Below are 22562 nucleotides of genomic sequence, written 5' to 3'. Positions count from 1 at the left end.
TGCTAGGATTAAAGGCTACCACTGCCTGACCTCTCTCTATGTTTACTATAGTGGCTGGCTTTTCCCTCTGAGCCCCAGGCAAGCTTTATTTGTTAGAGCACAAATAAAATATCACCACAATGACCTTGGAAAATAATTGAATTTGTTATGTTGAGTCTTCCAGCCCCTGAGTGTGGGATGCCCCACATTGATTACTCTGTGTAGTTGGGTTTTTTACTCTTAGGGGGCCCACCACTCAGCTCCCAAATAAATACATAGAAACGTAATCTTACTTATGAATGTCCCGGCCTTAACTTTGCTTGTTTCTGGCCAGCTTTTCTATTATCCCGTTTCTTGTTAACTATATTTTGCCTTTGGGCTTTTTTCCTTTTTACTCTATATATTTTCCTTCTTACTCCATGGCTGGCTGTATGGCTGGGTGGCTGGCCCCTCGTGTCTTCCTCTCCTTCACCTTTTCTGGCTCCTCCTCCTTCTCTCTTCTCCAGAGCTTGGATTTCTCCTGTTGATTCTCTCTGCCTGCCAGCTTTGCCTATACCTCTCTCCTGCCTTGCTATTGGCTGTTCATCTCTTTATTAGACCAATCAGGTGTTTTAGACAGGCACAGTAACATAGCTTTACAGAGTTAAACTATTGCAACATAAAAGAATGCAACACATCTTTGCCACATTAAACAAATGTTCCACAGCATAAACGAATGTAACACATCTTAAATTAATATGCCACAACATCTCTTCTCATTGATCTTCCCTCATAGATTTCCACCTCACCCACACTGTGCAGTTTTTAGAATATAAACTGTGTATGTGGTTTCCTGCGTTTATTTTACATACATTCTTTGCAGAGATTGTAAACAGTACTAATTTTTATTTATACCAGATGCAGCGTGTTGATCCTATGATCTCGCTGGTCTTCCTAGTTGTAGTTTGGTTTGTCGGCAGTCTTTGGGATTTTGTAGGTGGATAGCCTGTCATTTGAATTGTTCCACCTCTTTCTTCCCAAGTAGTATGCCTTCTTTAATATTTTAACTTACTCCTTGACAACTTCATACACACATACAATATATTTTTTAAAGAATGTTTTCTATTAAGCCTGCGTGTATATGTGTGTACCACCTGCATGCAGTGCCTGCAGAAGCCAGAAAGAGTACCAGATCTAGAACTGGAGTTACTGTTGTGTGGGTACTGGGAACAGCTCTGCTAGAACAGCAAGTGCTCCTAACCACTGAACCACCTCCCCAGACCCAACAAAGAATGATCTTGATCATATTTCACCCCCTTCCCCTCCAACTCTTCCTTCACCCCCCACCTCCCATTCGCCTCCCAACCTCAGGCCCTCTTTTCCAGTCTGCCTTTTATCTCTTGTACTCGGTTGAATGAGAACTGTGAAACTGCTTGCTCCTGAACTTACAAGTGTTCAGTTTTTCACTAAAAGCATGACAAGGTGCATATTTTTTTTTAAATCACAAAACATCCTATCAAAACTTTTTTTTGAAAGGGGACATTTTAGATTTAGTTATTGACCCATCTAAGGTGACTAAAAGAGTCTCTACTTCCTGCTTCAGTGCTTGTCAGAATGACAAGTTCCCGCCGTGGTCGGCGGCCCCGCAGGTGCTGGCCATTGCAGCCTCGGGCCCCTCCCTGCCGCCGCTGCTCCTCCCGGCTGCAGGCGGCTGCCAGCCTCGCCGCCTGCCAACCCGAGTTGGCGATAGGGAAGTCTCCGATACCCGAGTCCAGGGTGACGGGTGTGCCCGGGGCCAGATTTAAATTGTGTGAACTTTTGGCAGCAAGCTGCGGCGGTGAGAAAAGAGCGAGCTGTGAGCGGAGGAAGCCAGTTTCCGAGATCCGCCGCGGGGGGTGGGGAGGGGCTGGAGAGCGCGCGAAAGCGCCGGCGAAGCGCGGCCCCGCGGGCGGCCTCTCCTTTTATGGGAGTGGTACGCCGCCCGCGCGGGGCCCCGAGAGGGAAGCGCGCCTCCGCCGAGGGTGCGGCGGGTGCCCATGGGCCCACACCTGCGCGAGGACGCGCGTGTCCGCTGGCGCGCGCGGCGGACGAAGCGCCGGGACCGCCGCTCCCGCTTCCCACGCTTGCTCGCGGGCCGTACCAAAGGCGCGGGGGGAGCGGAGCGTGCCATCGCGGCCCACCTGCGGCTGCAGGGCCTGGGCGGGGACGCGCTCCTCCCCGGCCTGCCGCGCGCTCCCGCCGCCGCGCGCGTCCGCCGCCGCTGCAGGCCCCTCCTCCCGGGGCGAGAGAAGCCGGACCGCCGCGGCCCATGCTGATCCGTGTCCTCCTCCTCCTCCCCCTCAGGCGGCGCTGGCGGCGGACCCGGGACCCGCGGAAGCCGGCATGCTGGAGAAGCTGGAGTTCCAGGAGGAAGGTGAGTGCGCGACCCGCACCCTGCGCTGCCGGCGGCGGGCATCGGGACTGCAGCCCGGTCCGGGGTAAGCACCGGGCTCCCGGAATGCAGCCCGGTTCCTGGGGACGCAGCCCCGCTCTGGGGGAAGCACTCAGCCCCAGGGACGCAGCCGGGTTCTCGGGGACACTGCCTGACTGCGGGGATGCAGCCCTGTTCTCCGGGTTGCAGCCTGGTTCCGGGGATGGAGCCGGGTTCCCGGGGACACAGGCTCGCTGCGAGGATGCAGTCCGGCACCGGGGAATGCAGCTCCGCTCCAAGGGACGCAGCCTCGCTCCCGCAAACGCAGCCGGGTTCCGGGGGACGCAGCCCCTCTCCCGGGAGCGGCCGCCCGCGCGCTCCGAGGGACGGCCCTTTTGTCCTCGGCACCAGAACTCGAGGGAGAACCAGGTGTCATGCAGCCCTAATTGTGCATGTCACCGCGCACTCCGAGGACACCCCGGAATCACACGGACAGCTCATGCTTTCAAATAACAAACCGGTTCCCTTATCTGTATTTGTGGAAATACCTCTAGTAGGGTGTGTCTCTCCCCCAACCCCCAATGGGTAAAGTTAAAACGGCAAAACCGAAGTGGCTGATTGAACTGGTTTGAGTCCGGCGACCCCCTCACATTTGGCCGTCCGGTCTCCTCTCCAGTCGCCTGGTTTTTCTTCTTCCTGCCCTATTTTCTAATTGTATCTCCTTCCAGGTAAATAGCCTGGATCTTATTTTGAGGCTGCTAACATTTAAACGGGGTAGGCGAAAATGAACTTTATATAAGATGCATGACCATTTGGAGTCTATAAAAGGCCTTATGCAGTCTCGTGTACTTCCATGATTTATTTAGCGGCTGCTCTTTTTTTCCAAGCGTCCTGACAGAATGAAGGGCCTGGAACAAAGACTGTGCCGTGTGGATGCCGTCCCTTGTGCCAACTTTACTTTAATACCCCTGTTCATTTATGTTCAGGCAATTACTTAAATAAGCATGCACAACCAGCTGGGGAGTACTACCCTGACATCATTAGGCCGGTGCCTTGGCTGTAGCGCTTCACAAATATGTTGGCCTAAAGATAACGTGTCTATAGAAATGTCTTCATTATTAACAAATGGTGCATCTCACAAGTTTTCTGGGCTTCGTTTGTGTTTTGTCCTATCAAAAGATAAGCCTGTGTCTTCATTCGGAGGCACCTCCTTGTCCCTTGGTGTTAGTGTATTGCATAGCAGGTAGTGACCACTGTCTGCAGGGTTTCTGCTGTGAGATAGCGACTCATTGCAGATTAAAGTGAGACCTTGCAGAGTGGATCCGTATGTGGGACAACCTAGACTGGTATTGGTATCTCTCTGCTCCATCTCTTACTGTCAGGTCCCCAGACAGGTGGTGTGAGTTCTCTGTGCCTTAGTTTCTTCCTGTACAGAATGGAGCTGATGTCCCCCAGTGCTTTGAGGGTTAAATGAGGACGTCTGCACTGTGGTACTCAGACAGTGCAGACAAACCCAAAGTCAGTGCTTTGTTACTTTTACTAAGTGCCATTAGCCAGGTGCCAAATCCACAGACTTTTAAAGCCTTTGATTATTGAGTCACACAGGGATTCTGCTTAGCACAGGTTTTGTAACTTCTTTTTTTTTTTTTTTTAATTTTATTTTATGTGCATTGGTGTGAGGTTGTCGGATCCCCTGGAACTGGAGTTACAGGCAGTTGTGAGCTGCCATGTAGGTACTGGGAGTTGAACTCAGATCCTCTGGAAGAACAGTCTGTGCTCTTAACTGCTGAGCCATCTCTCCAGCCCCTGGTGGCTTTACTTTTTCCTTGAGGTTTATGTCATGCACACTTGTCAAAGTTAGCTGTGCACTCTTCCATCTCAGGATTGCCCCTGCCTCTGTCATGGGTGTGCAGTGTGAAAGCTGAGCATGTGCATATTTTTGTCTCTGTTGCCATCAATTAAGCACCCCGAATCCCACAAACAGCCCTGTCCAATGTTTCTGGATTTTTAAGAAGGCAGAATGTTAAACAACTACTTGGAAGCTGTCAAGCTGAGCTAGACGAGGGAATAGTCCCGAGCACTGCTTTGTTTCCCTGGAACTTTGAATTGTTCGTTTACCTGGAATTCTGGAAAGCTGCTTTTTTGAAGGGGAGGAAGAAGTTGCAACAGTAAGACATCACACTTCTAAGTGTCCTGAACCGATGGTGGCTGTCCAGAGTAGGTTGGAATTGAATATGGCCTGTGTTCATCTTTCAAACCCAGTCAATGTTCTTAATTACCATTGGCTTTTGGAGGCGTGGCCTAGAGATGATACATTTGTTGTACATGGGAGTACATGGTACCTGGTAGTGCTGTACCCAAGCTATTTTTCTACTTCCTAATAAATCTCAACTCTGTTCCAGTTGTCAGAAGCCATTTAAGGGTATTAATGAAGCTAAGAGGGAAAAGTAAGACCTGCACTGTGTGGTTGGGTCATTGCTAACCTGAACCATGATAATACTACCACCACAACACTGATTAGGGAGATGCTCCCGCTCGCTGCTCTCATGTCTCTGCATCATCGTAGACTTGGATTTTCTCAGTGCCTTTCTATGCAGAAGAATCTCCTGAGACCTTTTTAAGAGGCACTCATCCCTGAACCCCCAATTCTGCATGTCCAGGATGGGGCCTGCATGCTTCCTGCTGCCCAGCTCTGGTGGGCCTCCTCTCTGCTGCTTCATAGGCTTGCTTCCCTTTAAAGAGTGAGGCCCAGGTCATGGGCCATCAGATGCAGCAAAGGCCCTGGCTTTGTGGGCCATATGGTCTCAGGCTTTGTCATAGCTGCCCAGCTTGCCCTTGTTGCAAGAAAGCAGCCTAAGGCCACACACAGTGGGCAAGGCTAGTTTCCAAGAAAACTGATTTATGAAATGGGCCAGATTGGGTGCCTGGACATAGCCCAACAAGCCCTGCTCCCTGTGCCCCTCAGCGTGTCTGTCACCCTTTCTGCCTGCCAGCAATCTTACTATGGCTTCAAGGTATACCCCAAATCTCATCTTTTCTCTGAGGCTGTCCCCCATGTGCTTTTCCCTGTCTCCACATTCTCTGGCTCTGCTGGTGTCTGCTGCTGAGATCCCAGTGGCCACCTTATGTGTCTGTATTTTCTTCATGATGTTGGGAGGATTCAGCGGTCTAATTTGTACAAAGCCATGAGAACAGAACCTCTCCAGAGCCTTCGCTTTATGTGTTTGCTTTTTGAATTTCTTAAACTCTGGGCCCAGTCACATCTTCTTAGTGCTCGTGTTTATCTATCTGAACTACCTTGAGCTTATTTCTCGGCTGGGTCTGAGCACCCAAGCACAGGCCTGACTGCTTTAGAAGTCATCTCCCTGTAGCTGCATTTCTGGTCATTCAGCCTGCTGGAACCCTGGCACTGTTCACCAGCTGGACACCTCTTTTAGGCTTTAGCTCTATCCTTGGCTTCCAGCCTGTCGTCCCCCCCAGTCTGGGGACCTCCAGAGGTTCAGGTTTAAGGTGGCTTGCTGCTGTGGCCTTCCCATCTTCCTGGCCAGTTGGCTTCTCCTCACCCATCATGCTCTGTCCCATCTGTACCCTGGGTTCCATCCTGCCCTCGTGGTTCCTCACCAAGCAGTTTCCAGACCTCCCTCGCACACAGTCTTTGCGGTGGGAAGCCTGGCCATCTGAGTCTCGAGTGATCAAAAAGAAAGGGACTGGGGAGACGCTCAGTCAGTAGTGTATTGGCTGCTCAACTGTGGGGTCCTAGTTTCCTCCCTGTGGCTGTGACAAACCCCAGACCTAAAGCAGCTTGGAGAAGAAAGGGTTTATTTCGTCTTACAGCTTATAGCTCACCATGAAGGAAAGTCAGGGCGGGACCCTGGAGGCAGGAACTGAAGCAGAGGCTATGGAACAATATTACTTACTGGCTGGCTTTCCATGGCTCGCTCAGCCTGCTTTTTTGTATCACTCAGGACCACTTGCCCAGGGGTGGTACCACCTACAGTAGGCTGGCCCTCCCACATCAATCATTAATCGTGAAAATGCCTCACAGACTTGCCTCCAGGCCAGTACGATAGAAATATTTTCTCAATTAAGGTTCCCTCTTCCCAGGTACCTCTATCTGGTGTCAAGTGGATAAGCTAAACAGCAAACACGAGACCCTAAACTCAATCCTCAGCATCCATATATAAATCTGGGCATGGTGGTGCAGGCCTATAATCCTGCACACTGGGGTGGTGAAGCGAGGCAGATCCCTGGATCTTGCTGGACAGCTAGACTAGCTCAACAGCCACCTCTGGCCTTCACCCACACATGACACCTGAACACTTAAATGCATGGACACAAGAAAGAAAGGGGGCTGCTTTGTATGAGGGATGAGCATCATTTTCCAGTCAAATATGAGAGTTGAGGCCCCGTTGTGGAAAGGAATGGCTGCCTTGCCTTGGATCATCCACAGAACCTCCTGAGGCATTACTGCAGTATTGTTACCATTATGAACGGTCTCTGCCAGACATGGGCCTGGCACCTGGAGACCACTTGCTTGCTTTCTTTTCCTGCTTGGAAAGCAGACTCCAGAGCATCCAAATAACCAGTGTATTTAAAAAAAAAAATTATTCCCACTAATAACCCAGCATTATCACCTCTGGAGGTACTGTTCTGAAATGAACGAAGATGGGTTCTCTGTGGAGACAGCACACCATGGACATACAGCAGTGTATGGTGTTTCACAGGGTTGCCGTGCACGAACAGGTACACAGTTTCCACGTGGGATTAAACTTTATGAGGATAGGAAATTAAGGGGAAAATATAAATGGCTCCAGTTGACGTTGCAAGGAGGGAGTAACCTATGAAACTGTCCCTTCTCACTTGGCTTTGGGAGCTTTTAAGAGTGAGGCGTGGCCGTCAGCCTGCAGGTTTGTTGCCTGTGACGTGAGGGGTGCTGACCTCTGGTGGTAGACACGTCAAGGGACAAGTTCAGAAGGCCTGGTGCTCTCTGAACTCTCTTGATGGGTTTGTAGGCAAGGGGATATATTGATTCTTGACCACAAGAGTAATTAAGGTTGTATGTAATATCTGTGTTGAAATTTTTCCTGCCTAGCTCTCCCCATGTTTAACATGTCGCCACATGTTTTAGTACAACTGCTTGTTCTAACACAGCTTGATGGTGTCTTAGACTTAAGAAGGTACACCAGTTGTCTAGTAGACTATGCTTCAGAGGGAGTTTGCCCCCCACCCCAGAGGTTTCTGGGATGAAATGTGGGTCCCTGTGTAACATGAAAAGGTGATGGATCGTTAAGAGGGGCCCCAGTGAAGTGATGAAGCCTCTGGGACACACTCTCAGGAGGTGTAGATTGGTTCTTCCAAGGACAGGCTGCGAAGGATCAAGCTAGGCCCGCAACTCTGTGTCTTCCTCTCTGGCCATGAGAGCCTGCCCCGCCTTGACCCAGCTGCCATGTGATGACACACACACACACACACACACACACACACACACACACACACACACCCGCCATTACAACAGAACCAGTAGGACACGCAGCAGGCATGGACACCAGGCTCTTTAGCTTTCCCACCAAATCAGGAGCCGAATAAATAGCTGTACTTTGCCCAGAAGGTGGGATTCTGCTTGAGTAGCACAAAGCAGACTGACGAAGACAGACAGACAGACAGGAAAGGAAAGATCCCTGGTCAGTTTAAACAAACAGGAAAGTACATAGGGGTGTTCGGACATTGGAAAGTGGACTAATCGTCAGGCTTTGCAAGTGCCCGGAACCAACTAGAAAGTCTTCTGGAACCAAGGTCGCACCTCTGGTCATTCCACTAGGGTCACGTGAGCGTCCCTGCAGAAGACTGGCTACCCTGTAGGCCCCATCACGGTCCAGCTGGCACCCCACCAGCCCACTCGCTGGAGTCCGGGCCTGTGGCTTCCAGCTTCACCTGTCAGGTACAGAGAGGAACAATATGACTGTACAGCAACACCGGCGTCACGGGAAAAATAGGAAGCATTTTTATCGTTCTTTTCTCCTAGATCTCTAATAATCGCCAGTATGTATCGTGGCACTATGCCAAGTCTCAAGATGAGCCCCAGGCAAATAGCATTACGGCCCCATCTCGTAGAGGAGGAAACAGGTGAAATGTCCTAAGATGGCTGCCCTGCCCAGTGAAAGCCACGTTCCAGACACATGGTTCTCACCTAGCGTCAAGTCCATGTTGGAGACCGAAGTGAGGTCATCTTCCCTTCAGAAAGCTCTCTCAACCGTGGTCACCTGTTTGTTCTATCCTGCATCCAGACTTGCCAAGGTTAGCGGCGATTTCTCTTTCTCAGAATCCAGCGGGTAGCAGTCAGCCCTCATCCCCCTCCTGACCTGTGGTTGCCCTCTTCTCAGAGCTCTCCCTTAATTTCTGTGACACAGCTGGAGAGGTGGCTTGGTCCTTGGTGGGTTCCTCAGCATGGCTGTCTGTCTGTTGATTCTCTGGGTTTTTTTCTCTTCCGTTTGCAGCAAATGTAGCACGTGTGTCTCACAGCTCCATGTTGTCACCCCTCCTTCCCAGGTGTTCTTGTGGCGCCACCCGAGCCCACTTACCTAAGAGAGCACTCACCCCCTGCTTCTGCCCAGCATTTGATTTCATTACCAAAAAGCCTCAGTGGCTAAGGATGGCCAGTACACCTCCCCAGTCAGGCCTCTGTCCTGCGCAGGTGCCTAGCTGTCGAGACCAGTCATGATCCCCGTGCTTGATCCCTATCATCTGGTCTTCTTGCCTTCCTCATCTCTTCTTCCTCCTCCTCCCCTCCCTCCCTCCCTCCCTCTCTTTCTGTGGAGGAAAGGGTTTATCTTACAACCCCCAGGTCACATGCCCTCACTGAGTGGAGTCAGGGAAGGCAGCTGAAGGCAGAAGCAGAGGCCCTAGAGGAACGGCCTTGCTCCTGGAGGTTTGCTCAGCCTGCATTTTTATACAGGATCACCTGCCCAGGGTTGGTATGGTCCATAGTGGGCTGGGCCCTCTCACGTCAATCACTAATTGAGGAAATGTTCCACAGACTTGCCTAGAGGCCAGTCTGATGGTGGCATCTTCTCAACTGAAGGTTCCCTCTTCCCACATGACCCAATTTGTGTCAAGTTGACAAACCAAACCCTAACTAGCATGCCTTTTTTCTTCCTCCTTCTCCCCGCTCCCACCCCTTATTCCGCCAGCGTGGTTTGATGAACGGCACTTCCTCCTCTTGTTTGAAGAGAATGATGTTTTTCCCAGCTGTGTCACCCACCACAGCTTAGGGTTGCTTTCTAAGCACTGCCTCTCTGTTCCTGCCAGCCCCGCCCTCTGCATCCTTCTGATGAACTACAAGTCCATCTCTGCAGCTTGCTCTGCCCGCTCCAGTCCTGTCCGTAAACTTTCCGTGACTACCCTTTGCCTATCCGTGGGGTCCCCTCCTGCTTCCCACCCTCTCTCTTCCCCCCGTGCATCATCCCTCCAGCCTTTCCAGCCTCCTTTGAGGTCCTTTGCCATGTGCACGCACACACACATGTACGCATGCTCGCACACCCACTCCGCCAGGCCTTCTGTCTTCCTGCAGGCTATTGCTCTGTCTCTGGATGGTTCGTCTTCCCTCTCCTCTTGCTAAGCCCTGCACACTTAACCTAATCCTTAAAATGACCCTAAGAGGCAGATAGCCTTATCAGTTCCATTTCAGAGGAAGAAAGAAAAATGGTAACAGACTTGCAAGTCTGAGCCCCTGACAGGACTTCATGGAGTATCTCTGCGCCCCCATGATCCTCGAGTGCATAAGGGATAATGAGGTCATGTGCATTTCTTTGTTATTAAATCTCAGGCTTCAAGAATCAAGGCAGAAGCCTTGCCTTTGCAGGTCTTGGTGGTGCTGTGCCAGTTGAGACTTCATTTTCTATAAATATTTGTTACATTGGTTTGGAACGTTAGCACTCACCCCTGGGGCCTGGGGCACTCGATTCTTATGAAAAAACGAGGTGTTTGTGTTGAAGGCACTGTAGAGGTGGGAAGGTCTGACTTTGATAATGAGGAATAAAGTAGAAAAGTAGAGGAGAGCAGAAGGTACCGAGTCGCTCTGAGGACAGGACGAGTCTTCACCCATCTGTGCAGTCCAAGCTTGCCGTGTCCAGTGTTGGACAAGTCAGAGGCGCTCAGGCAGACAGGACATGCAGCCGGTTGCAGAGTCTGTGTATAAAGGAGGGTCTTCCAGATCTTTCCTTTGTGGGAGTGAGGTGTGTTCTGTTAAGGGTAGAGAAAGGGATCTGATTTGTCTTTGATATTGAAGGAGAAAGTAGTGGGGGAGGGAGCTGATTTGGGGTCTGTTGGGCTGGATTGTAGTTGCTTATCAGTCTGTTGAGTGAGCTGCGTTCTTCTGTCCCTCTTGAGCTATTTCCTGTGTACCTGAGCTGACGTCGTATCGCTAAAGTGTCATTCATGCCAAGCTTGCCCGTTAGTTTCTGGCTTGTACTTTGATCATTTATAAATAAGCTGCTAATAAGAAATTGCTGCACAAACCATGTAGCACATTCTCTATGAAATGGCCGGAACTCTGGGTAGAATGCTTGCATAGCATGCAGGAGGCTCTGGGTCTGATCCCCAGCACTGCATGCAACAGGCAGGGTGGTGCATGCCTGTCATCTCAGCTCAGACTTGGAGGCAGGAGAGTCAGGAGTTCAAGGTCACCCTCAGCTATGTGGTGCGTCCTGGTTGATCAGCCTGAGCATCTCAGAAAGGAGAAAGGAAGGAGGAGGAGGTGGAGAAACACTGCTGCCGCCATTGTAGGATTTTTACCTGCCATTGTGACCACCTCAGGTGCATTGTACACACTCAGATGTCCTGGCTGTGTGGCCTTTGGGACCTTATTCAAAGTACTTAAAGTCTTATTTTTTTCCATAGGTAACTTGGACATAACAGCACCTAGCTTCTATGAGTATATGTGCAGTGAATAATGTTAGCATAGCATTCACTAAAGTGCCCAGGATGTGGTCCAGTTGCCATAAACAGTTGTAAACGGAAGTTTCTCTCCCGCCTGCCACTTCCCAAATACCTGGCATCCGCTTCCCAAATAATTGACTCAGAGGCTTAATATTACTTATAAATGCTCAGCTGGTAACTCAGGCTTATTACTAACTAGCGCTTACACTTAAATTAACCCATAATTCTTATCTGTGGTTAGCCACGTGGCTTGGTACCTTTTTTCAGTGTGATATTCTCGTCTTGATTCCTCTACGTCTGCTGGCAACTCCTGACTCTGCCCTTTCTCTTCCCAGAATTCTCCTAGTCTGGTCGCCCTGCCTGGCTACTGGCCAATCAGCGTTTTCTTAAACCAATTCGAGTGACAAATCTTTAGAATATACAAGAACATTACCCCACTGCAAACAGTAGCTGTGGTGACTACCCTAAAGAGGGTTTTTAGCTCACTAAGGAAAATGTTGTTGAAGTAGCTCTCAGGGCCGGCTCCCTTTATCTCTGCTGTCAGCCCTGCCTGTGCCTGGTGGACGTCCGTGGCTACCGCCAGACATGGTGAGCACAGTTGTGCTTACCTTCTGTGCTCAGAATGCCCTGCAGGATGATGATGTGATGATGTCGTCATCCCCAAATAAAGAGCCAGATGTGGTAGCTCACACCTGTAATCCCAGCACTCAGAGATGGAGCCAGTAGGAGTCCCACAAGTTCAAAGCTAGTCTGAGCTACACAGTGAGTTCCAGGCAGCCTGGGTGAGAGGACACCCTGTCTCAGGCTTAAGCCTGATATTATAGTCAAATACAGTGGTGTTGTCGTCCATTTCCTGGCATACAAGTTGTAAAATCCTGGGTCTTCAAAGTGATATGTCATTTTGTATGCTAATACTGATTTCTGGTTGGTTGTCCCTTGGTAGCTTCAGGGTGAGGCTAGTCACCAGGACGGCTAGGGAAGAGTTAGAGGGTTGAGGGCTGGGACTTTGATGAGCAGTGGCCAGTGATTTGATCAGTCATGCCTGCCAAATAGGCTTCCATTAAAAACCCTGAAAGACAGAATCCAGAGAGCGTCTATCTAACTAACTACCTGGAGGTCCATGAAAGCTGCAGCTGCGCTCATTCCCCTCCTTATTACATCTTCGTGTGTTCTTGTTGATAAACTTTTAAATGCTGCCCTCAAGAAAATTGATGGATCCCAAGCGGGGAGTCACAGGACTCTCATTTATAGCCCATCAGTCAAGGAGTTTGGAGGTGGGTTTGCACCTGGGATCTGCAAGGATTTGGGCAGACCTGGGATCTGAGACTATACCTATGGATCTGATGTCCCCCCAGGTGGACAGAGTCAGAGCTGAGCTGCTAGAGGATCTAGCAGTTGGGTCCTGGAGACATGGTGCTCAGTGGGGGGCAGGAAATTCCATACGTGTGGTCACAGAATTCTGTGATGATCATGGAGGCAGGGGAAGAGGAAAGGAAAGGGGAAAGAGGACAGACGATAGGCGTTTGAGGAGGGAGGGAAGGCAGATGATAGGCCTTTGAGGAGGGAGGGAGGGAGGGAGGGCAGATGATAGTGGTTGGGGAGGGAGGGAGGGAGGGAGGGAGGGCAGATGATGGCAGTTGGGGAGGGAGGGAGGGAGGGCAGATGATAGGCGGTTGGGGAGGGAGGGAGGGAGGGCAGATGATGGCAGTTGGGGAGGGAGGGAAGGAGGGACAAGATAAATGGGACAGTAAGAAAAGTTGCTTCTCCTACAGAAGGACTAATTTGCTGAAGGTCACAAGGAAAGGTAGCCACAGACCCTGGCTGCTAGTCCCCGTGCCTTACTCTCCGTTCTACCCTGTCTCCCACTCAACTTGAGTCCCTGCTAGAACAGACTGGTGTGTGGCCTCCCAGGCCTGTGAGCTGATAGCGGTGTCCACGGCTGGTGCCTGTGATGACCCTGTAGATGGCTTTCCCACTTAGGACTTGAAGTAGCCACTCCTGACAGAAGCATCTCCGGCCCTTAAGAACAGTGGCATGCCGTGATGGAGACAGCCAGTGGGCCTGTAATAGGAGGGTCTGCTGCTAGCCCCTGATGGTGTGCACGTAACTGTGGACCGACACCAAACTCTGGGAACCGGTATTGCTTCAGCCGGAATGGAGGTAGCCTTTTGTCACAGAGTCCAACTGCAGAATGCTCATGGGCTTTTCTGAGCACTTGGGGATGCACTCATCTTGAATTCACCTGCGCTGGCTGACAAACTTGATCTCACATCCTCTGGTGGTTTGCTGAATGGATTCTTCATCTTCCTTCCCTTCTAAAATCTGCTGAAATGACCGAAACCAATGAAATTCATAGAAAAGTAGCCCTGCTCAGTAAGGATGAAGTCTTGTTCTTAAAGAAAGCGATAACATGAGTAAACCTTTGTCAAGTCTGTTCAAGAGAATGAAACCACAAAGCGACAGAAATTAGAGAAGCTTCTTAACTATCAACAGATTGTTAAATGTAATATAAAGGAAAGAAAAGTAGGGCGGGGCTAAAGAGATGGCTCAGCAGTCAAGCGTGCTTGCTGCTCTCACATAGAACCCGACAAACATGGCAGCTCACAACTGTAACTCCCGATCCAGGGGCTCCAGCAGCCTCTTCTAGCCTCTACAGGCACTGCACACAAGTGGCATGCAGATACACATGTAGGCAGAACACATGTACATATAAGATAAAATATTTAAAAAGAAGAGTAGGACTGTGGTGTGTTTAATGAGAACAGCCCCTAGGCTCATACATCTGTAGGCTTGGTCCCCAACTGGTGGAACTATTTGGAAGGGACAGGAGGTGTGGCCTTGTTGTAGGAGGTGTGTCAATGGGGTAGACTTTGAGTTTCCAAAGACTAGCATCATTTCCAGTTAGTATTCCCTCTGCCCTGCCTGGGCTTGTGAGGCAGACGTAAGTTCTCAGTTCCTGCCCCAGCCCCATGCTCCCTCTGAAACCAGGAGCCCCAGACTAAATTTGGTTTATAGGTTGGAACTAAGACAGGGACTGCATCAATAACTTCGAACTTTGCCGTCATTTCTTGAGTGATACCCTCTGGTATGTATTCTCCTTTTTTTATTACTCCCAGTCACCAAGGAGAAAAAGTAACTGAGTCCTATTGAAAAAGGTGAACTATAATGTGGCAGGGGTGTAGCTCAGTTGGTCAAAAGCTTGTGAACACGCACAAAGCCCTGGCTTCTGTCCCCAGCACCACATAAGCCGTGCATGGTGGCGTAAACCTGTCTCAGCACCTGGGAGGTGGAGGCAGAAGGATCAGAAGTTTAAGGTCATCCTCAATTATGTATCCATTTTGATCCTGGGGTACATGAGACCCTGTCCTGTTGTTTGCTTGTTTATGCTCTTTTGGGGGGCCCACCACCCAGCTTTATAAATGGCAGCCTTTCTTAACTTTAAATTATCCCATCTACCCTTGCCTCTGGGCTTCCACCCCCTCCTTCTGTGTACCTTTTCTTCTTTCTCTGTTGCTGGTGGTGTGGCTGGGTGGCTGGCCCCTGATGCCCTCCTCCCCTTATTCCTGCTCTTCCTCTGGCTGCTGCTTCTCTCCTCCCAGATTTCTCCTGCTGTTTCTCCTCTCTGCCTGCCAGCCCCACCTCTGTCTCTCCTGCCTCACTATTGGCCGTTCAGTTCTTTATTGGACCATCAGGTGTGTTAGACAGGCACAGTAACACAGCTTCACAGAGTTAAACAAATGCAACATAAACAAAAGTAATACACCTTAAAATAATATTCTACAACACTGCCCAAAAAAAAAGTGAAGAAAAGAAAGAAATTATAGAAGCTGGGGAGATACTTTAGTTGGGAAAGTACTTGTCAGACAATCATGAAGACCTGAGTTTGTTCACCAGAAGCCACACTAAACATGTATATAGCTTACTGGCATATATTTGAAGTCCTAGGGGTCCCTAGGGCTCACTGGTCAGCCAGCCTAGCCTACTCGATGAGCTCCAGATTCCATGAGCCCTTATCTCAGAAAATAGGGTGGTTGGTACCTTAAGGACCAAAGCTGAGGTTGACTTCTGGTCTCCATATGCATGCACACATTGTATATACACACTGTACACACACACACGCACTGTATACACACACATTGTACACACACACAAAATTATACATTAGTAAAAGCAGTTTTAAAGTAATTTTTAAAAAATCACCTGTTTGTAAATGAATTCCATAAACCCTGGAGGCCTTGGTTATTTAAGTTTTAGGGCACAGGAAAGGAGGGGTGTTCTGTGAGGCCTGATGTATCCGTAAGTCAGAGCTGGAGAAGGCAGCAGTTAGAGGAAAGCAGAGGATCGAGTGTATACACGAGGCATTCGCAGAACTGTGCAGACATAGGAAGTGTGAGCAGTTGAAAGCCCAGTGTGCGGTGGCCAAGCCAGGGCAAAGGATCCTCAAGGATATTAAGACGTCCGCTGAGGAGTCTAGCAACACAGGAGGAGTCTCCCCTCATGTCCAGAAATGCCGAGAGCTCTGCCCAGGGTCCTTTTACAAGATCCCTAATAAAGTAGAGATTGAAAGAAGCTGTGAAGCTGCTGGCCCCTGGTCCTTGTGTCCAGCTGTTGCTTACTGTGACCTGACTATGCTCCTTTCTTTTGCTTTAGTTCAGTGTCTGGGTTCTGTATCCTGGGAAGGAGAGTGTTGCTGGCTGGTCTCAGTAAACAAGGCGTATAGCATCCAAGGAATGACCTCTGAAGTTATTATCTGACTTTCCAAGGGTGTGTGCACAGATACATGAGTGTATATATATATATATATATATATATATATATATATATATATATATATATATATATATATACACACACAAAATCAAATCCAAAAATTTGGACAAAGTTGGGTGGTAGTGATGCACACCTTTAATCCCAGCACTCTTGAGGCAGAGGCAGGTGGAGCTCTGAGTTCGAGGCCAGACTGGTCTATAGAGCAAGTTCCAGGACATCCAGTACTTCACAAAGAACTTGGTCTCTCAGGGAGAAAAAAAAAAAAAACAAAAAAACAAAAAACTTGTACAAGAATAAAATGCTAACAGGATTCATTCTGCTACTTTTTTTTTTTTTTTTTTTTTTTTTTTTGGTTTTTCCGAAACACAGTTTCTCCATTTAATTTTGATGCCCAGCTCATTCTGCTACTTTCTAAGCCCCGAGATTATATTGATGTCTAACTTTGTCTGTATTCATGTGACCTAGTTTGCATTCCGTTGCTGTGATAAACACCATGACCAAAAGCACCTTGAGGAGAAAGCGTGTGTTTGGTTTACACTTCCGATCACAGTCCATCATCAAGGGAAACAAAGGCAGGAACTCCTGCAGCTCAGGAACCTGAAGGCAGGAACTGAAGCAGAGGCCACGGGAGAACACTGCTTACTGGCTTGCCCCTCATGGCTTGCTCAGCCTGCTTTCTCATAGAACCCAGGACCACCTGCCCAGAGGTGGCACCACCCGAAGTGGGCTGACTTCTCCCCACATTAAATAATTAATCAAGAAAATGCAGCGGGGGTGGCGGGGGTGGGGGAGAGGTGGCTCAGCTGTTAAAAGCATTGACTGCTCTTCCAGAGGACCCAGTCTCAACTCCAGCACCCACATTACAGCTCACAACTGTCTCTAACTCCAGTTCCAGGGGATCTCGCACAGACACACCTGCAGACAAAACACCAATGCACATAAAATAAGAAAAATACAAAATTTTTTAAAGAAAGAACATGCAGCTGGGTGTGGTAGCGCAAGCCCTTAAGCCCAGCACTTGGGTGGCAGAGGTAGGTGGATCTCTGTGAGTTCGAGGACAGCCAGAGCTGTTACACAGAGAAACCCTGTCTCAAAAAATGAAAAGAGAAGGAAAGAAAGAAAATGCCCTACTGACCAATCCAATGACCCAATAGACATTTTCTCAGTTGAATTTTCTTTTCGAAGATTACCTGAGCTGTGTAGAGCAGACCAAAAAAAAAAAAAAAAAAAACACCACGTTTCTTCTAAGCACATTAGAAAAATTTGTAGGAGGCACAGGGCGTCATCTTGCTGATCTGCCCTTACTGTATGCCAGCCTGACACCCAGCATGCCTCCACTCCTGCACCTCTCTCCCCTGCTTCACTGACATCCCCAGGCTAGTTTGCAGCCCAGATGAGGCCAGTGCCCACAGACAGGATCTTTGAGAGCAGATGCATTCCTGGAATAGAGGCACCTGGGAGAGGCAGGGCCAGAGGTAGTCAGATAAAGAGCTGAAAAAGCCAGCAGGATACTACAGGGCTCTCAGCTTGCCATCTCCTGACATGTGGGGCCATGTGATGACATGTGGGGTAGGCACACACAGCCCGTAGTCACCAGCTACCAGGAGAGCCTCCAGCTGCGCCCACCCTGCAGCAAACCCTCTCAGCTTTTACCAAACATACTCCTGGGGCAAGTCCACCCCCATGGCTTGGAGGAAGAGGGAATGTGGAACTCTTTGCCATGGGCTTCCTCTATGCTCCCACAGATACCTGCTCTTCTGTGAACCCCTTTCTTCTTAATTATGGGGCCCACATCAGATCCTTTTTCCTCTCTTTTCCCCTACACTTCTAGACCTACTGGGCACATACTTTTTCTATTCCTCTTTCTGTTTTGAATATCTAATGTGACCCACACTCAGTCACCATCTCCTGGTCCAGTCTAGAAACTGGCTTCTCACTAATAGTGTCATGTTACTCTGTAGAAAATTCTTTGAACCCCCAGGCCTCAGTTTCTTCATCTATGGAGTTGGGCGGTGGCTTACTTCCTTATGGACTTAGAACTTAGGGGTTAATGCTGGTCACGAACTAAAAGAAAACTATGGCTTCTGCTAAGTGCCCACAGTACTGGTTACCGTGTTTCATGATTGTTGTTTATATTATGGTATTTAGCTATTCTGTGCTGATATTCATGGAAAGACCTTCATGCTTCTCATTGCCATTTCAAATAGTAATGGCTGGCAGCAAATTTAAATTCTTGTAGGAGATACTGCAGAAATCCATACTGGTCTCTTTCTCACCCTCAAGACTCAGAATCAAGTTGTTGATTTGAGCTTCCAAATCCACATTTCACCCTCCATTCATCCTTACCCTGACCACACCCCAGCATCCTGACTTCACATCCTGTTACAGTGTGGTCCCCACCCTCTAGGCACCTTCTAGATACTGTCTAGACACCCTCTTCTCAGCTCCCTCTTCCGCCTTAAGGATAAAAGCAGAGGATGTCAGGGTTGGGTGTGTCTCAGTGAGAGAGCACTTGTTTGGAGCTCGAGGTTCTATCCCAGTGCTGATGAAGGAAAAAAAACTGTCAGGAATCACTTCCTAGTGGTGTCTGTGTATTTGAGAACGGAGTTAAAAGGCAAAACCAAACAACAACAGGAACAGTGTGTGACAGCTCACTAAGGCGTCTACAGACAGGCTGTGAGCAGCGATCCCTCCAAGCGGCACTTCATTCAGGGCGAGGCTAGGATAGTTCACACCAATGGTGATGTGGTGTGGCAGCCTGTCCAGGAAGGCAGGACTGGACAGCGGCTTGTGCAGCCTGGCATTTCACCCTTGCTGTGGTCTGCGCCTGAGGAGACCTGGAGAAGCTGGCAGAGAGAGGTCAGCTATGGCCTGAGACTGTCTTTTCTTTCCCGTTTTGGTTGAGATCTGTCATGTGTGCCTGATCCTAAGAATGACAGGACAGCTCTCCATCTAGACTAATCAAGAGTTCCAAGACAGGCTGGGTGGTGGCGGCGCACGCCTTTAATCCCAGCACTCGGGAGGCAGAGGCAGGCAGATCTCTGTGAGTGAGTGGTCTGCAGAGTGCCTTCCAGGACAGCCAGGACTGTTATATAGAGAAACCTTGTCTCAGAAAACCAAAGGGGGGAAAGAAAGATGTTCTAGGATAGAACCATAAGAATCCGTGGGATTTGGGGTTGGGCAGCCAGGGCCAGAACAGGCTCTGCATTATAGAACCAGGGCCCCACTCATGGCTGGCCGCTCCCAGCTTGAAATTGATGGTGTGGATGGTGCAGTCCGGCCGGTACCTGTATCCAATATTTTTCTCATCTCTTTGACAAAGTGCCAGACAAGAAGCCAATTAAATGAAGAAAGGTGTGCTGGGTCCACGGTTTAAGGGGATCCATGAAGTCCATTATGGCAGTAGGTGTGAGAAGTGGATGGTCACATTGCCTCTGAGGTCAGGAAACAGAAATGAAGGTCGATGCATGCTAATCCCTGTGGACATGCCCAGAGGTTTGTCTCCGAGGCCATTCTAGGTCCAGTCAGCTGGCAGAGTTATCCATCACAGTAGTGAGCTAGTCAGTAGGCATTATCTTCGCACACAAGAGTCCGTGTGTGAGTGTCTGAGTCACCGTCCTCATCGACCGTCCTGCATTCGACTTTGGTTAACGTTCACCAGGAAGCCATTATGCTGTTAGCCCTCGTGCTGGCATCCGCTATTTTGATCATCCTTTACGGCCTCTGCTTGACTAACACAGAATAGTGACTCACCTCTTCATTTTCATACAATTACGACCAAAAAAAAAAAAAAAAAGAAGCAGTGTATACATTTTTTTCAGTCTCTTTCTAAATTAAAATTCTGTGGAAATGGTTTGGGGAAATATTTGTAATTTTTGATTCTGGAAGGAAGTTGAACTTGTCTAATGGGCTATATTCAGACCTTTTAGAATATATATTGTGCTGGTGAGATGGTTTGGTAGGTAAGAGGGCTTGCTGTCCAAACATGAGGATATGAGTTCAGATCCCTGGCACCCACACAAAAAGCCAGGCATGACTGTATATGTAACCCCAGCATTGGGAGGTGGAAACAGGTAGATCCCAGGAGCTGTCGGGCAGTCTATCCTAGCTCTAAGGGAGACCTTTGGGTTCAGTAACACACCCTGCGTCAGGGCAGTGAGAAAGGGAGCAGAGCCACAGGAGAAAACACCCCATGTCCTCCAAGACAGACAGACAGACAAATAGACTATTTCCTTTTGGTCATTATTTCTGTCACACACACACACACACACACACACACACACACACACACACACACACACACAAATATCCCTCTCCAATAACATAATAAAGGCATATACTATAAACAAGGTTTATTTACTTGTCATTATGTCTAGCTTCACCAGCAGTCCTTGGGGACAGGGTACTCTCATGTCACCATGCCCATGTGGATGGAGGTCAGGACAGCGTGCAGGAGTCTCCTCCTTCTCTTTTGGGCCCTAGGAGCCTTCGCCTGTAGTCTTTTAAACCTGCTTGTTGTCACTTTTGTCTCTGACAGAATCAGCATAGGACCCCAGATTCTCACTTGCTCCTGTCACAACTGATCTGTGCATTTCTCAGTGGCTCATGATTTAGCCAGCCGTGACTTATGTCTGACATTTATGGAAACTTGCTGGGTGCCCGGATGTGAAGAAAAGCGAGCCATGCTCGCCGCCCCGGACAGTTTACAGTTTCAGGAAGAGCCAGGCCTGTAAATGCCGTGGGCGTGTGAGGGCTCCCGCTGGGAACTGCTCATAAAGCGCTAATGGACAAGTCAGAGCAACAGCAATTTAATCCAACTGTAAGGTGCTGTGGAGGAAGTGTTCTCCGAGCTGATCTTTGAAGGTATATTAGTGTCTGGAGGCCTCTAACAAATCTGCAGTGCACAACAGAAATGTATTCTCCCACAGTCTTGAAGGTCACAGTCTGATAAAAGTTATCAGCAGCCCTAGAGGCTGGAGGAGAATCTTTCCCAGACACACCCCTTTCTGTCTGTCTGTCTGTCTTTCTCTGTCTCTGTCTCTGTCTCTGTCTGTCTCTCTGTCTCTCTCTCTCTCTCTGCTTCCCTTTCTCCCACCTCCTCTCTGTGTTCTGCTGATTCCTTGGTGTCCAGCACAGGCTTCATGTTTCTCCCTGGGTCTCTTTTGACCCTTCTCTCTTTCACGAGGATATGTTATGGTCCCAAGTGCAGAATGGTCTGGTCACAAGCTCCTTGTCTTGTGTAAGGGTCTGACATCTGAAAATCCCTAACTATGGAACAGTTGCATTAAGATATTTTAAGGGACATTCTGGGAGCAGGGTATCACTGTTGAGCCCACTACTGAAAGGATGCAGTAGATCACAGGCAGAAGAGCACCTAGTGTGTGCACACACAGTAGGACTCCATGGAAACACCTTTCCAAAGACAACTCCCTGAAGTCCATGCTTCCTTTGAGGATATCCTGATATGACTCCAAAGCATGATACTGGGTAGGGAGGTGTGCAGAGAGTGTCACAGTAGGACAGACAGATAGGGTCCAGCTAGACTCCTAGGAACATGAATTAAATGGGGTCTACCGAGTGGGCTAGGCGGGGCTAGATAGACAGGCATCAAATCACTGAGTCCACGGTGTTAGATCATCCAATCCAGTTTGAGAGAGGGAAATCTCATTTGCACATATTCTCATTTAGTGTTTACCGTGGTTTGCATTTAAATAACAACTTTTTTTTTTTTTTTTTTGGTTTTTCGAGACAGGGTTTCTCTGTGTAGCCTTGCGCCTTTCCTGGAGCCCAGGCTGGTCTCGAACTCACAGAGGTGTTGCACCTTACAGGTTTTGTGAGCTGTTATTTTACGTCACACTGTAGGGATGCTTGCTGCCTTCTAGTCTGCTCATTCACAGCAACACTGGGCTGACACACAGCTCAGAGGGTGGACAGCCTCTCTCCACTTGATGAGCCAGCTCTTCAAGAACCAGTCAGAGTGCATCTAGGCGTGATGTGCAGGACACAGAAGTAAGAGTGGAGTGCTGTAGTGTTCCACACAGACAAGGAGAGACCCTGGAACTCTCATCCCAAAAAGGGCCTAAGTCTGGACTTCCCGCTACTCAGGATTTTAATGTTGCATTCTGAATAAGCTGCTCTGGATGGGTGGGTTCTTTGTTTGGGCTGATTTTAATTTTTTTTTTCTGTTTAACTCCAAATTATTTATTTTCTCTCCAGCCTCAAATACAATTTGGGACTTAACCGTAAGACAAACGGTGAACGTGGCTCCTCTGAGAATCAGAGCTCTGCATAAACTTTGTTTGCCTGACTTTGTATACAGGTTTCTGTGGTTGTGAGCTTCTCTCTGTATCCATGGTAATCTTGTCCTCCATCCAAACCAGTGGACATTTTATCATTGATCCTGCCTGTTTACCATTTTGCTTAATTTAGTCATTTTTGTTTTCATTTTTTAAAAACATTGTAGATCTTCTCCAAAAGTCAGTCTACTCAT

General features: G+C 48.9%; 1 protein-coding gene across 2 annotated transcripts in view; it reads left to right on the top strand.

Annotated features, from left to right (window-relative positions):
• The window catches only part of Prkag2 (protein kinase AMP-activated non-catalytic subunit gamma 2), a 155677-nt gene that overhangs the window by 95236 nt on the left and 37879 nt on the right, over positions 1-22562 (top strand). For both annotated transcript variants that reach the window (XM_036180435.1, XM_036180436.1), the window contains exon 3: positions 2302-2371. In XM_036180435.1, the coding sequence (XP_036036328.1) occupies positions 2302-2371 (70 nt within the window). The remainder of the gene's footprint in view (positions 1-2301; positions 2372-22562) is intronic.

The sequence above is a fragment of the Onychomys torridus genome, chromosome 3 (genome assembly GCF_903995425.1).
Source record: "Onychomys torridus chromosome 3, mOncTor1.1, whole genome shotgun sequence".
NCBI lineage: Eukaryota > Metazoa > Chordata > Mammalia > Rodentia > Cricetidae > Onychomys > Onychomys torridus.
Note: the sequence above shows the minus strand (reverse complement) of the source record. Positions and strands in the feature narration are given on the sequence as shown.